The sequence below is a fragment of the Tetrao urogallus genome (genome assembly GCF_951394365.1).
Source record: "Tetrao urogallus genome assembly, chromosome: 4".
Lineage (NCBI taxonomy): Eukaryota > Metazoa > Chordata > Aves > Galliformes > Phasianidae > Tetrao > Tetrao urogallus.
Genome location: NC_136817.1, coordinates 48894219 through 48910893, shown reverse-complemented (window position 1 = coordinate 48910893; position 16675 = coordinate 48894219). Strand labels below are relative to the sequence as shown.

General features: G+C 40.2%; 1 protein-coding gene across 3 annotated transcripts in view; it reads right to left on the bottom strand.

Annotated features, from left to right (window-relative positions):
• Positions 1-4917: 4917 nt before the first annotated feature.
• The window catches only part of APBB2 (amyloid beta precursor protein binding family B member 2), a gene marked incomplete at both ends in the record, with an annotated part of 98843 nt that continues 87085 nt past the window's right edge, over positions 4918-16675 (bottom strand). For all 3 annotated transcript variants that reach the window (XM_079534268.1, XM_079534269.1, XM_079534270.1), the window contains 6 exons: positions 4918-5085; positions 5629-5808; positions 6601-6716; positions 7191-7274; positions 8345-8432; positions 11032-11146. In XM_079534268.1, coding sequence (XP_079390394.1) covers positions 4918-5085; positions 5629-5808; positions 6601-6716; positions 7191-7274; positions 8345-8432; positions 11032-11146 — 751 coding nt within the window. The remainder of the gene's footprint in view (positions 5086-5628; positions 5809-6600; positions 6717-7190; positions 7275-8344; positions 8433-11031; positions 11147-16675) is intronic.

Here is a 16675-nt window from a genome sequence, read left to right as displayed (position 1 = left end):
ATGTTTTTAACCAGAGTCGCCTGTTGTACTCAGAGGTATCACTCACCTGCAGTACATCGCTGTGAGTAACCTACGCTCCTCACCTGGTCCAATAAAAGGAAAAGCTCTGTTTTTGTTTCTGAACATACTTACCTAGACCTGTTTGTTTGCAGTGTATAGAACTGGAACAAAAACTAAGCATCCCACATTCTTTCAAACCACCTTCAAGGAGGATTCTACGTAATAGACAAAAGGAATGGAAAGAAGGGTTTGTTTGTTTTTTTAATATGGTTGTTAAATGCCTAAAAGAAGCTTAAGAGATTCTTAAATTAGAGAAGTGAACTTGCATATTTTTAAAAATAGAGCCCAGGGTCTCTCATTTACTAAATATTGATTAAAATGACTCCAAAATGAACATGCTTTGGGCTTACACGTGATGTTCCACACTTGGCCTTTTATCTTGTTTTGAGGGAGCTGAGTCCTTCAGATGTTACGGAGACCAAACGAGTGGTGACCTTGATATCTTACCTAGAATACAGAAGAGCTAGCAGGGAAGATTTTAGTTCAGCAGGTTTACCAGCTTGCTTGGTGAGCACCGAACATCACCTGCTGGCAACATCTGATACTGACTTCAAATGGCTTGTGGATAGGAGCCTGAATGCTCAATTAAACACTTTTTAAAAATAAAGTGAAGTAAAACTGTATCATACATAACTAGTTCTCAGTATTCCACTAAAGTATTTGTAATTTTCAACTAGAAGCCACTGATTCAGTTTTATACATACAAAAACCTCCATGGCACTGCTACTGTCTCTAAACAGCCATCATATATTTTTCCCTTCCCTCAATTTAGAACAAGAAAAGAAAGAATTTCCCAGTTCCCTGGACCAGCAACAGTTGAGACAATCATTTTATGCAGCCAAATTTATTCTCAGAATAGATTACATTTAGATGTGTAGAAGTGGACAACAGCAGGGGAAATTGCACTTTTCAGCATCAACTGGGTGCTCTATGCAAGGCTGAGCTCTGCTAATAACCAGTAGGTGTGGGTCCACCTACTTCTGCTGACTGTGCAGCACCAGTTTTTAGCAACATATGAATTAACTTGCCCAAGGAAGGAATAATGGCATTTAAGGCTGAACCCACATGAGCTGCTGAAATAAAAAAGCGCTGTTTTGCATGGATGCTTTACCAACAGTTGTACATCACTAATAAAATAATCATCTATGAAATACTTGATAAGACTAAAAATAAAAGAATGCAGAACTCTTAGGAAATGACACAGACCTGACCTGGAATAAGCTGTCAGACACTCCAGAGCCTCTCTTCCTGTCACAAAAGGGCATGTTGCTTCAGCAGGCACAGGTATCTCCACGCACAGTGTTATTGTGAGTTGGTCCCAGGCCGCTTCTGTGCAATTTTTGTTATGCCTATTTAAAGTCCCCATAGTTGTCTCTGTAGCCTTGTACCTCCCACACCACTTCTCTCCCCCCTTCAAGTGAAACAAACAGTGACTTAAAGAAAACCTACAGCCAGCACTGCGGATTTCAAAAGAAAGGCTTTTATCTCTCATTTTTGATGGCGAATGTAAATCTCCTTGCTTCTGCAAGGGAGCGCATTAATGACGTGAGTGATGTGTGATACTTACCTCTAGTTTACTACTTGCATTGAAAAAAATAAGAAATTAGCTTCGCTTTACATGATTTTTCTACAGACTTCAATAAAAATGTGACTACAAATAATTACAAAGCTGCCCTTTTTTAGGCAACCTATAGTATACAGCATAGAGAACGTTACAAGATCACGTCCAGTAAAGACAATACATCGACATCATAATGCAGGATATTTCAGTAAAAATAGAATAAATAAAATAAAAATATTTTAAGCTGTATTTAACAGGTTAATTTAAAATATGGCATCAGACATACAAGGCATAGTGAATGCATGGCTGCCTGCTTACAGAATCGCTGGGTATTATAAAAAATGCATAGATAACTGAAGGGTTGCTACAACATCAAATAAAACAGTGGTAGTTACTCAGACACGTGTATGCCATACACACATTTTTAGCCATGGTTAAAGAGTGCCTCAGTACATTGTTTGATAAAAGACAACGAGCTCTGCAATTTTAGGTGTTGATTCTACAAACACCTGGGTGTATATTTAACACTTTTTAGAAACTCAGGAGTTCTACTGAAGCCAAAAGGCCAAATATTTTGGCCCATTAAGCAAACTACTTAATTATTTGCAAAATCAACAGCATTTTGGTAACAGACAAGAAATTCAGGGGACCTACAGCTTTTCAAATACCTTTCTCTCTCTTTTCCCTCAGCCCTTCCTGCAGTGGCACATTTTTGCCAGTGAAAACTCTGTGTTCAGAGCCTTGTCGACACAGATGTGTAAAGACTCCTGCCACAGCTTCTTACCTTTACACTGCTGTTTCCCAAGTGTTGGTTTGGTTTAAACTTGGACTGTTTCTCTCTTGGGGAAAAGCAGCACTGTGTAGACAACACTACTGAACTTGATTATACTGTTAAACATTCTTTGTTGTAAAGCAAATAAAAATCCTGGAGTTTCCACCTGGAACTTTAAAAAGAAAGACGCTGTCAAAATATTTTCAGTATATAAAACAAAGTTGGATTCAGTAGTTTTCTGATTAACGAGGAAACATCCTTCAAATTCATGATCTTGCTTAGCGACGTTGTGAGACACTGCATTTTGATAGCAGCCATGAGAGGAAGCAGGATTTTTTTTTTTACACTGTTCCCATCAGACTTAAGTGGGATCAGCACTAGAACCTGGAGAAACAGGACTAAGCCAGTACACAAGCTGTCATCTCCACGCTTCAAAATCTGGCTTCATGGGCAGTTCAAAGGTTGCTACTGCTGAAAGGGGAGGGTTTGCCTCACCTCCCCTCCTGCTCTCCCTGTCATCTGCACAGCCACGTGGCCAGCTGGATCAATTTTGGAGTTTACTCACATTATGCAGACTGGCCTTCTCTCCTCCAACTGCACAAGCAATGGAGCTGGTTCCAAGCAGCAGGAACGTGAGACTTGGGATGGGACAGAATTACCTCACTGCCCAGGGTGCAAAAATTCTATTATGCAGAGGTTTGAGATCATAGAACCACCAAGGTTGGAAAGAACCTCTAAGACCATCCAGTCCAACCATCCACCTATCAACATTTCCCACTAAACCATGTCCCTCAGGACAACATCTAAACATTTCTTGAACACAGTGCAGGATCAGCTTCTTAGAAGGTATTCTGAAGAACTCCATTTAGAATATTACAGCTGCATGGCTAGCCTTCACTACATTCGCTCATACATCAGGCTAAATGTGTTTTAATAATTCTTCTACATTTCTAATAAAGGCATTTCCTGAATCATCACTCTTTCCCCTTGTATTCTTAACATGTTTTGCCCAGGTATTGCTGTTGACCTTTTAAAATAAGAAAAAAAAAAATCATTATTTGCTCATAACAATCTTGTTTATAACAATCTCTGGCACAGTAACGTAAAAAAAAAATGGTTCTTGTAAAAACAATGTTGACAATGTCCTTCTAAAATTACAGCATGACCAAATTTGCAGATTTGGGAGACAGATACAGTTTGGAACACATATATAAATGCAGGCAAAACATTTTTAACATTAGTTAAAAATATCTTTCATGTTCCATTTCCAAAATTTGTACCAATCTGCAGGTCTAAACAGAAGATGGCAAAGAGAGAAAGATGAAGCTGCATTTGAAGATCAGTACAAGACAAAATTTTAAAGGGGCATTACTGTGCTGACTTTGTCAGAATCTGCAGTTGTGTGGATCAAGGCTATTACAGGAGACCTTTGGAGCAAAAGCACTGACATGAAGTTGTCCCACTTGCAACAACATCCTGTTAGAAAACAACTCTCATGATTTTGTCACAGACCACTAAAAGAATTTCCATTGAACTTAGTAAATAATCAGAAACATGATTGTTCTTTTTGTGGCATGCTAACAACCATTTAGCAGCAAACTCAGAGGGGGAGTAGTGCAACCCAACACTGAATGGAACATTTGATCAAACACTCATATAGAAAACATCTGTAACATTTTTGCTTCTGTGAGAGTATTAAGACAGTAAAACTGCTGACTAACTCTTTCCTGGTCAGTGTGAGCTCTATGTGGAACAAACAGTATTTTTGATCAATTAATGACAATTTGGGATGACATATTTAGCATCCAACACGTGCATCTGTATGTTTAAAGATGAAAAGCTTCAATGGATCACCCTGTACTCAATTACAGAAAACACTCCCAGATTTTTCAGCATTGGTTTGGTATCAAACAATTTCTGTCTACAACTGTAATGTACAAACAGAGATCAAATGACAACGATTCACATGAGTGTCAGGCAGACCAATGCTGACAAACAATTTAAAATTAACAGGTTAGTTCTGTAAAAAATAAAAAACTTGGTATTTAATCTGCAGTAATTCAATGGTAGCTGATCCTTGGTATCTACTCCAGTGTTGAGAACCAAAGTGCTGTAGGACTTAAGATTGGTTTGTGACAAATCCAGCTCAAGACGGTGAAACTATCAACTCAAGCATCATTCACTCCAAGGACTTTAGCACGAGTTCACTAGGAAGGACGTGGCCATACTCTTTCTTTGTGTGAGTTCAGATAATGTTTACTTATTTACAATCAAACAGACCTTCCATTGCTCATGATGTAACTTACTGACAGGAAAAAAATTATTCATGCTTCTTTTCATATCAAACGATGGTGGCAAGAACGAGATAACATGCTTGTCTAGCATTGTTTTGATACGGATAAATTCTCTTAAGACAAAGCATCAGCAATTTGGAATGGAAGGCCAAACACCATCAGTTCATTTCCCTTAGTGTAGCTACTGTTATCTGCAGTTAAATGTTAGGAGAATCTTCTCTCTTACGCAGCTACGGCATGTCGGTGACTGGGCGTTTCTGTTTCAAAGTGTCAATGAGGGACAGCACTCCTCTCTTTACGTTGGTTGTGACTCTCCTGGTCACCGAATCTGCAGGTGGTGGGGGAGGCCGAACTTTCTGCGAAGGAGGTCTGGCCACTAAGCACTTCTGATACCGTAACTGCAACAAAGCAGAAGCATTCTGCACTCCTTACTGTAGCTATTACCTTCAGTGCATTTAAAATACATTTAAAATTCTTACTCATGAAATACAGTCAAACTTTCATTTTGACTGTGACAAACAACCCTGATCAAATTAATAGGATATTGGTCTGACTTTTAGCAGAAACTGTTCTTTAGCACATGACAAATACTACATCATAGCAACAACTCACTTTGAAAATTGAAAAATAAGTTTTCTTAAAGAAGGACTATTTTTCACTACATTGTCACTGGGTTACATAGAAATATTCTTCCAGTGTTAGATAACTTCTGTAACTACAGAACAGATCTTACACAGGTGTTGAGGAGTTCAGGAGATCAGATGTTAAAGGAGCAGAGTTCACTAAATCAACATTTCAAGCTTATTTTCAATTTACCAGACATATCAGAATCCAAATTGCAAATTATATCTCAGGAAATTAACTGCACATTTGTAAATACATATACTGAAGTAGTAGAAAATCTAAGTACTATTAAATGCCTTTTCAAGAAAGTCACTTACCATACAAGCAGCCTGAACAGCTTCTGATACATTGCCTGCATTTGGTTCACACCAAAACACATGGCACTCAAAATGCTGGTTTCCTGTATCCATAATGAAGGCAAATGTATGAACATCCTTGCCTACTCCCATGAAGGACAGAAACCGCACACGACATTCCACCACGATTTCCTCTTCATTCTGGTTATGAATAAAATGATTGTTCATTACTAACAGATATTCTATGAAATTTCACTTTCAGTGTTAGGTTGATTAAGTAGGGAGAGAACACTGATACAGTGAAATTTCTTCTGCAATCTGTGTATACCTGGTGTGCAAGGGCCTGGGCTGAGTTCTCCCTTCTAGGCTACCAGCAGAACACAATGGCTTTGAGCCTTAGAACTGAAGCATATAATGCATTATAGTACTGCATGTTTAAAATGGATGTGGCAGTTTTGTGAAGAAATGCATGGCTATTGTGACTTCTAAAGATAGTCCCCTATTACTGGTACGTAGAGATGTGGCTTTAGGACCTAATCAACAGATGCAAATGTAGAACATTCTTTGCAAGTTTCATTTTATTCTATGAAAAATGCTCTACTAAAGGACAGTGATATGAAACACAAGTTGTAGTCTTACTCTTGGCTTTCATAGAAAGAATAAAGAAAATACAAGTTAGAACTTGGGATTGCTCCTTACAGCTTAACCTACAACATTTTACACTCAAAATTTCTAGGAAGGATAATACTGTGTTCGTTTTAAGCATCTAAAGGTTACTTATAATTTATGTTTGTGAGGACATGCTTGGAATGGTAAATAAAGCTGAAGCTGACACAAATAGTTGTAAAACAGTGATACAGCCCGGCAAAGAAATAAAATGCAAAAAAAGGTAAATGAAGTCCAGGAAAAATGAACACTCTCTTCTAATGCTCATGAGTTCCTGGTTTTCAGCACTTGTGTTAAACATGTTTTGAACAGGACATTCTGCCTTACTCTTTCACTAATGACTGTGACAGTAGCATCAGCAACATTCATGGTAACTGGCATCCAGTCTTCCTTGCTAGAGGAAGCCATCAGACTTTCAATAGCACTGTTCAGGGTATCCATTCCTAAAACAGAAATAAATGTGTATGAGTAAACAATATTATTTTCACACAGTAGTACACAGTAGTAAATTGTTCTGAACTTGGTAAAATGAATATGGTGATGGATTTTGAAGCTGGTTTTCATCATCTGCAGAAGCAAATCAGGTGCCTCTGGCATACTAAAAAAGCATTAGCATCTTGTTTAACTGCTGCACCATTTCAGTTATCCAAGGCCCTTCTCATTAGTAACAAAGCTCATATTCAGAGAAAGCAGTAAAAAGAAAATGCTTTCTTACCAGCTCCCAGAGTACTCTGGTTGCACAACACACATTTATTTGAAGCGCTGAATGCTAGACATTTTCATCTCTGGCTCTTAAGACTCTGAAGTTCAGGAACTGCTCCCATTCCAAAATCATGCTCTTACACTTGGCTAGTCAGAATCCAGCCCTTAAGAGTTTATGCAAGTTCCCTCTGAAGTCACAAATATATGACACATACCCACAGGTTTAGCTACAGGTAGCATTCCCAGGTACTGGACGTGGAACTTCTGCACCAGCTCTGTCTTTGGTGTTGGGAAATCTACTGCATGGGAACAAATATAGATTTCTATTTATTGCTACTCACAGCTCGGAAAAAGACTTTCATTTCATCAATAACCTAAAACAGTTTATCAAGTAATTATACTCTGAAGGCATTGTACTAATTAAAACAAATCTCTACCCCCTCTGACAAGACTAATACCAAATAATTTCTAAGGGAATTAGAATGCTGCATCATTTAATTCTTCATCTACACTAAAAATAGGGTCACATTATGCTACTGGCATATTTAAAAAAAAACAAAAACAAAAACAAAAAATATAAATGAATGTGCCTTTGAGACATACAGACCTATTTTTCACTGCATAACTATGTAAAATCTGGAACCTTTTTAATATCATCCATTTTAATATGTTCAACACAAGCTATGAGTAATCAATACTGCTGTCTAGCAGAAAATTACACAAGTTGATGTATGGATTAGGAGTTAGGTAATCAGGATGAAGTGCTGCATCTGAAAGCATCTAGTTTCCTGTAAAGCTAACACGTGGTACATTTGTTCTGGAGAATTTTCTAAACAACAGCTAATAACTTTTGACTAATAAAGCATGCAAAGGCAACTTTCTTTTGCCATGCAGTAGTAGAGTGTGCAAAAGCCCCTCAAGGTAGATGACAACCCGCTTGTATCTTTTGCCTTGGAAGCTGCCAAAACCATGCTGAAACCTGGAAGGAGCACTCCTATGTGAATCCATGTGATTAACTGGAGCACATTCTGCTTTTAGGGCAGATTTGGCTGATCTGTGCCATCTCGAGAAGTACTTTGATATGAACTGGACAATATATGCAAGTAGCCACAAGCATGACAAACTGTGTTTGCAAAAGCTGTATTTTAAAATAAAAGACAGTGTGCAAACTGACATAACTTAGCAGGACTGTGTTACTGTGAACAGGATCAATACATTAAAATGTTTAATACAATACCACCTTAGAGTCAGATACAGTGGTTAAAAGACTCTCCAACCAACAGGCACCATTTTGGTCAGAAACAGCATCAGAAATAAAACATATCTGAAATAGCCCCATCCCATGGACATGAGCAGTAATGTATGGTACCTTGCAGAGGAACATCAAGGGTGACGTTTGTCCTCTCCTGCATTGAACTGCAAGCCATAGCTTTAGCATTCTTCCGTTCAGCCATAATCTGAATAAGATAGTGATAATGCAGCATTTTTTTCAAAGATGTTGTAAAATAGTAACTCCAAGTATCAGTCTACTCCTATTAGAACTCTAATTTCCCAAATTAGCCAGAAACTACGTGACTAAACAAGTTATTCTTCATAAATTACTTCAGCTTGCCCATGGCTTATTCACCATTCCTTATCTACATACTAAACTTACGAGCTGTTCAAGACTAGATGAAAGAAGAATGGAAGCGTTAAAAAACTAGCCATTTTTGTCAACAGAAAAATTGTGAGGAGTAATATTGCAAGAAACAAATATTTAACACACAGACAAGTATGTTCATTATTCATATACCTCTCTGATCTATCCTCTGCTGCATGTCATTTTTTTCTTCCATTTTTATGTTTCGTCTGACATTAAAAATTCCATGCAAAATGCAACACGTTCCTCTCCCACAATACTAACAAAAGAGGAAAACACTTCCAAACAATCACTTTGGATGATCATTCTCTACAAATACACATCTGAGGAGGGTCCCAGGGAAGTTAAGGGAGGTTTTCCAAAATATGAAATTGCGATCTGCTTCTTTAACACTGATGACTATTGATAGTAATTAAGCTGTGGAGATGACTAGAGTTCCAGTGAATGACACTTGGTCTGAAGATACTTCTGGCTAATTTATCTTTTCATTTATCTTTGCTTTCTTCCCTTTTATTTATTTATTGCTAGGTTTCATATTTTGGAAGTATTATCTTTTATGGGACACATGGCAGTATTCCCACTTGAGGATGAAAATTGATACTTGCTAGCTTAGGGAGAAGCCCTGGCTCAGCAAAGAGGTCAAGTGTGTCAGATAGCAGATGCTAGGTGCTTTGCTGAATCAGGATTTCATCTACTGCTGAATTATGAAGGAACAACTCTTTGCTCAACAGCACCATTCTCTTTTACTCTCTGTTACTATTAGCTGTAAATGTTCAGTCACTCTGTGATCCAATATTGCCAGGAATTTCATGCCACAATTACATGACAGCTTTCCTGCCTTTCTGACAGCACAAGTCAGATACCCCCTGCATTTACTTGATGTTGTGCTTACTGGACAAAATAAACTTTTGTAGAAATTGTTTTTCCCTGCTAGACTTGCTAGAAAAATCTGTGAGAGCTGAGTTGGAGGAGAAAGATGAGAGACAGCAAGTCCAGGCATCTCCAGTGAACCACTGCTGCAGTGATGCTGTGCAGCATCACCCAGAATGGCCCCTGCCACTCCCAGCCCCACCACCAGCTGGGGCAGCTCGTCAGCACATTCTTAAAAAGGTGAATGCAGCCTCAAATCCATAGCTCAATAAAAGAAATAAAAACAGTTTCAAGCACTCTGGCTTAAGTATCTCCCTATAAAGCCTTTTAAACATTTTTTTCAGCTGTCAAGGATGTGCTGTCACAGCACTACAAGACATTGCTGTACTGAGGACACTCATGAACTGATCACGCAAGAAAATCAAAATTAATAACTAGGGAATGTTGGCAGATTAATGTAAAATGACTGAAGAGAACAGCTGTCTCCAGTATTACAGACAGTGCTGCTACGGGAACGAAGATCCTTCTACTGTTAGTCAGCTTAGCTCTCCCCCTTCTCCCTGATTTATTTTAATTGGGCAGCATAACACTGGCAACTATTTTCATGCCTGTCCTGCTTGAAGCATACCATTCAAACAAGGTCTAATTTATTTACAAAGTTACACACCACCACTGATCATTAATTAAAAGAATGTGTTCTTTTTCCCTTTTCAACACACAACTTCTTTATTATACAAGACGACTCTCTGTATATATGCTTATCAATTAAATACAAGTATCACCATCCTCAAATCTAAATGCACATCCTCCCACTATTCCCATTCCTTTGTATCTTTACAAACTCCCTGTCTCATTTCTGGTTGCCAGAGATACAAAGCTAACAGCAGAGATACAAAGCTAACAGTGTCCAGCAGGTCGAGGGAGGTGATCCTCCCACTCTACTCTGCCCTGGTGAGGCCTCATCTGGAGTACTGCGTCCAGTTCTGGGCTCCCCAGTACAAAAAAGACAAGGATCTCTTGGAAAGAGTCCAGTGGAGGGCCACGAAGATGGTGAAGGGCCTGGAGCATCTCTCCTACGAGGAAAGGCTGAGTGAACTGGGTCTGTTCAGCCTTGAGAAGACTGAGAGGGGACCTGATCCAGGTCTATAAATATCTAAGGTGTGGGGGGCAGAATGGCGAGGACAGACTGTTTTCAGTGGTGAGCGGAGACAGGACAAGGGGAAACGGCCGGAAACTGCAGCATAGGAAGTTCCACACAAACATGCGCAAGAACTTCTTTACAGTGAGGTGACGGAGCACTGGAACAGGCTGCCCAGGGAGGTGGTGGAGTCTCCTTCTCTGGAGATGTTCAAGACCTGCCTGGATGCCTACCTGTGCGACCTGGTGTAGGGAACCTGCTTTGGCAGGGGGGTTGGACTCGATGATCTCTGGAGGTCCCTTCCAACCCCTACAATTCTGTGATTCTGTGAACAGTGTGAGGTGGCTGACTGTATATTATGCTCTGAGGCTCTCAGCAGGCTTGTGTGGATGACTTTACATCCACTTACCTTTGAGCAGATCTCGTGTAAACTTGTGGCGATGGCTTTTGCTGGCGTGTCACATCGAAACACATGACATTTCAGAATTCTGGTGTCTTTGTCTCTTGCCACATATGCAAAGTCTCTGCACAAACAAAATGAATTGACACATTAGAAGCAGTAATACCTGCAGTCATCTGTCCTTTACCATGTGTATGTTTCAGCTATAGAGAATAAAAGACATCTTAGACAATGCAGATCTTCAAATTTAATACATTGCACACCTATGAAAAAATACATAAGCGTTGATGATTAATCTATATAATTAAATAGCTCATTACAGTTTCATAACAATTTATTGAATATAACACCCATAACTCCAAAAGCAATAGTAAATACATAGAAAAATACATACTTACTAAAGGCAAAGGAGAAAGATTTAGAGGATAAGACTAAAAACACATGCAGCTTTTAAATGCTGAAAAAAAATGAAAAATGGCAAATGGTGGTCTAGATAGAAAAAGAATGCATTTAGGACTGTATAAAAGTGTTTAAAACATGCAGATAGTAATTAGAGATCTGGTTGTATAAGGGAGATGTGAACCTGCTGAGTTTTGCTCAAAGTAATTGGCCTAAATAAATGACCTTATTTTTTCAAAAGTTAAATAAGGATTCCCTATGAAAGAGATTTTCTACACTGTTCCAACTAGTCGCCTCAACAGAGTACAGTCTTTGAAAGTCAGTACGGTGCTTCCTCGTTCTCAGGCTGTTGAAGTGCTGATGTGCTTCTTCAGAAGTCAAAGCATGAGCATGGTGTAAAGAAAGCAACAGGGTTGACATGTTCCATTTGGATACTGAATTCAGGGCTGTCTCTGCTCTAAGAGCTCATCACTCTCCCTGTAGTGCTAATTTGTTTCATGGCCCTCCTGGGATGGAGGCTAATTCACCCTTTCACAGAGGAGGAACCCGAAGCTGGTTCTACAGCACAGGAAAGCACGCCAGGATGCTGATGGCTGATGGAGAGCTGGACTTCCAGCCCCACACTGGAAGCAGGAGCACTACCCTGAAGTTCAGTACATTTCCGTACATTTCCTGTATTTAGTGTGGCAGCACTACGTTTTGTCCATGATGAATCCTCACAACAAAGAAGTGGCTGCCCCTCGCCTGGATGCTTACAGACAGGTTGGAGCTCTTCCTCTGCTTTGGTGTGCCTGTATGTGTGACACAGGCACCTACAAAGGGACAGTGCTGGAGTAACAACATAGGCATGTCTTAATCCAATGACTCATGACTTGTGGCAAACCCCACAGCAATAATCCCAGAAGAGGTTGTCTGTTAAGATGCCTGGACGTCTTGCAGCTCCAGCCCCACTCCCAATACTTCAGCCACAATCTACAAGAACCTTTCAGCACTTTCTTCCCTTTTGCTGCACTGCAAGTTCACCGAGACACTGAGCATCCTGGGAATAACTGAAGCACTTTTTCTACACAAGCAAAGCCTTGCTTTAGAAGGGCTCCTTCCTTCCTGAACACTTTGAAAATAAAATAGAGATTTCCATCTGGAATTGCATGCAAAACAAACATGCTGGCTGTGATCTTAGGCACTGGCTAGCGAAGATGCACAAGCAAGCAACCTGCTGCATATACCTCATTGCTGGATCAAGGCCTGTTCTTTTGGAGTGACAATGGCTATTTATCACTATTTGGAAGCATTAACCTCAAATCAATAAAAGCCCTTCAAGGATGTGTAAATGAATGATTTACGGGTTCCTTTACAAGAAGAGTAGTTGTATACCCTGCATTGTTTTGCTGAATTGCTTGTGCTGTGCAGATCCCCATTCAAATAAATAGAAACCTGGAGCCCAAGGAACACTGTGAAGCATCAGGATGAGATCGGGCCATCACATGTGAGGGGCTGCACAGACAGAGCATAACTTGCACCTCCTGGTAGCTTAAAAGCTGTTAGCTAGAAACTTGTCATTAATAAAAATAAGATGGGACAAAGCAAGTATTGGAGGTTTGGATGACATTGCCAGCCAAATCCAAGTTCAAGCAGCCTATGAATGGCTGGTCTGACTTTTGCCTAGCAGTGAAATGACAGAGCTGGTAGGCAAAGCCTTCACACACGTCAGGAAGCACTCTGCACCACAGATGTCTTCATGCTCCTACTGCTTGCTCTGGCATTTGCCCAGGGATACCAGGAAATGCCTTCTTCACCCTGTGAAATCCTACTCAGGCACCATCAGCCTGAAGGAGCAGGAAAAGCAGCCCTTCGCTGAGATGCTGTGTGTACCATGCAGCCAGGAGGCCTCAGCCTCAGACAGTGGTGTCTGTTCCTGCTGCTACAGTAAATATTCCTGAATTAACAGGACACGTGTATAAGCCAGGTTGTGTGAAATTACAGTGCAATTACAGCAGCAAATGAGACACCAGCTAGCACATCAATCTTGACTGCTGAGAGCTAATAAAGCCCGTGCAGTGGTGGTTGAGACACATGCACCAGTGCCTTACTTTAAATACCTGAACAGCTTGAACAAAGTAAATCAGCTAATTACATATGGAAATTGTGAACATGCATAAACCTTTAGATGATCATCTGTAAGCCTGCTGAGGCAGAGAAGGAAATCCAAGCTCCTCAAAACCAATGGCAGTGTATCACACACAACCCTGCCAGCACCAGCTGTTTCCAAGTCATCAATCAAAATTAGCAAGCACATCATCCACTTCAGTTTTGACAGAGCACAAACAATACCACTGATTCCCTTAATTCCTGAAGTCACCTACCTGCCATGCTCTGAGAAGCACCTCAGGAGACAGGCTGGCAGCAGGGACCTGGTGCAGCCTGGTGTTGTGTAGCACAGGGAGAGCAGAGCTCTCTGGGAAGAAGGGCATGGCTTTGATCACTCTGTAGTAGCTGCTCCCAAAACCGTGGCTAACAGAATAAAACTCTGGAGCAACATTTCCCTACACAGGACCAGAAGGCAACAATTTATCTGTCCAAAGCCTTGAATACCAAGTAAGCCCCAAGACTGCTCTCTGATGCTTCTTCTACTTCAGATCCCTTCTGGGTCGCTTACTCTGTAAACCTTCATTCCACAGCAGCTCACTTGAAGCTGATTAACATTTAAGTGAGATTTATGGGCAACCAGTCCCTTCAATAATGAAGAAGTGCTGAGTAACGTGCTTGCAATAGAAATTTATGGAAAAGGGCAAATACCTCCTCACACCGTTCCCTTGCCTTTACTTCTTGCTAGGAAAACAAGAGAAAGAATAAACTGAGAAGCCTTTAAGAAATCCAGGGAAGGATACAAAGCTGCACAGAATGAACAGATCCCCATCTCATCCAGATGGAGTCTTCCCATTTTCCATGGGATGTGGGCACACGTGAAATTAGCAGGATTTAAACCACAGCTCCCAGAAAAATTCCCTTCATGTCAGTGGGGAGAGCAGCATGACGTTTAGTGGAAGAACAGTGTATTGCATCTCTATATTCCCTCAAGTTCACAGCACAAGCAGATCGTTTCTGTTGGTATGGCATTACAGAGAAGGGCCAGGATTTATTTTTTAACCATTTGCACATATAGTACCTTATCCACTAGTACATTTCAGGACATAGGAACTTGTTGTAAATTAGTAGCCTGGAAAAAGCCAGAAAACAGATAGAAAGTGCACTTTGTTGCACAAGCAGGTAAGAATGGCTCTGCTGAATAGTTTAAAATACAACGAGAGACATTTTAAAAAGTGATTAGAGAACCGCAAAGATAATGTAAGGTGCTAAGTGGAATGGAATTTCATTTTTATTTGCTCCCTTACCCTCCTTAATTGGCAAATGTCTACAGTAATTGACTAGAACTTAGATAGCCATACCTATTTAACACCTGGCTAGGCATCACTTAGCTGCTCAACCCTGGATGAATATAATCACACTGAATGTGATTTATGCTAATGCTGTTCTGTTTGAATAGCAGTCATGGCCATTTGCCACTATTAGGCTACAGTCCTAGGAGACATCCCAATTAAGTATGGCCTGAAAAAACATCACATTCTCCACTGCCTTTTCTTACTTTTCCAAAGGACTGTAGAATTGTATTAACCCTTACTAAAAAAAAAAAAAAAAAAAAAAAGCCTTGAATCTGGAAATAAGAAAATTTCTACTTTTAGCAATGATAATTGAATTGCAGGTATTTAGAACAACTGTATTAAAATAATACATATGCAGGAAAATGTAAATTGCTTTGCAGATTTATGTACCACAAATTTTAACAAGAATCCTTGAAGAAGAAAATGATATCCTCTAGGCTCAGCTTAAAACCGATTCAAATTCACCTAAAAGTGCCTCCAGAAAATGACTATTTCTATGTAACAGTGTGCACTGTATGTACATCTTGCTCCTGTGGGGTCAAAGAGCACACCCTGCTGGGCTGCAGTGAAACAGGCTCCTGAGCCCATAATCTTCAGATTTTGCTCTGCTTTACTGCAAACAGATGCCCAGAGATTTGTGGAAAAGAAAGGAGAAAGGGGAGAGGGGAGGGTTGTGGAAAAAAAAGAGAAAGAAGAAAAAAGGGGGAGAGCAGCCGCCATAATGGCAGAGTGGGGTCAGGAGCCGTCTGGCAGGAGGCTGCCATTCACACACAGTGGATAGACAACACAGTGTCCATGAGAGCAGAATAAATGAGCAGACAAGGACAAAAGCAAGGAAATCGAGAGAGGTCATACGGGAAGAAAAGGGGATAAATTTTAACACCAACGAGCTCATTCTTTCAAGAGGCTTTTTCCAAGACACAAGTATTCTAATGTCACAAATGGCAAGCAAGGATAGGTGCAGGAAACCATGCAGCAAAGATACATTACAAAAATTTAAAGATCTTCTGGTAATTCTAAAAATGTACAAAAGCTTTGCAATTCTTTACTCCAACAGCTCCAGCTTGCAGAGCTCTTGCTGCCCAATTCCAACCCAGTATAGCAGGCAGGTCCACCAATACACATCCTGGTCATGAGTTTCTGGCCTAGGTAGTTAAGATCCTCTCTGAAGCAGACAGAGACTTCTAGGAGTCTTTTCTTATTTCAGTCCTCACAGAACTTTAAAAAAAAAAAAAAAAAAAAAAAAAAAAGCGTACCCTTGAAGCAATAAATCAGTTCTGCATTTATTAAATTCTCCTGAAAGGGCACTGGAACAATGTAGCTTGTTTTTCTAATTCATGCATAAAATGCATAGTGCAAATTATCCTCTGCTGAAAGGCTGAGTGTGCTTCATTTCTTGACAACGTCACTTGCTAGCTTTGTGCAATACTCAGAGGCTTTAATCTGGCAACCCTAAAACACACAGCCTCCCGGTTACTCTTTGATGTCTTATCGTTGTCACAGCTCTTTGCACATCCAAGTTAGTTTGTTAAAACCTTCCTCAAACCAATATGTCCAAAACCCAGCCCTCTGGAGCCCAGCACTTCCAGGCTTGAAACTATTTGCACAATTTCCACTCCAATTTCCTTCCAACATCCTGAACCTGACACAGCTGCAGAAGCCATTCCCCATGTACCAAGGCTGGCTGCCACCTCACTATGCAGGGCAGGGGACATGCCTGCTGCCACTGCCTCTCCAGGCACAAGGATGCTACAAACCATGCCCCTTTTTAATACCAAGGTCTACATTCCACCCTTTCAAAGAAACACAGATCT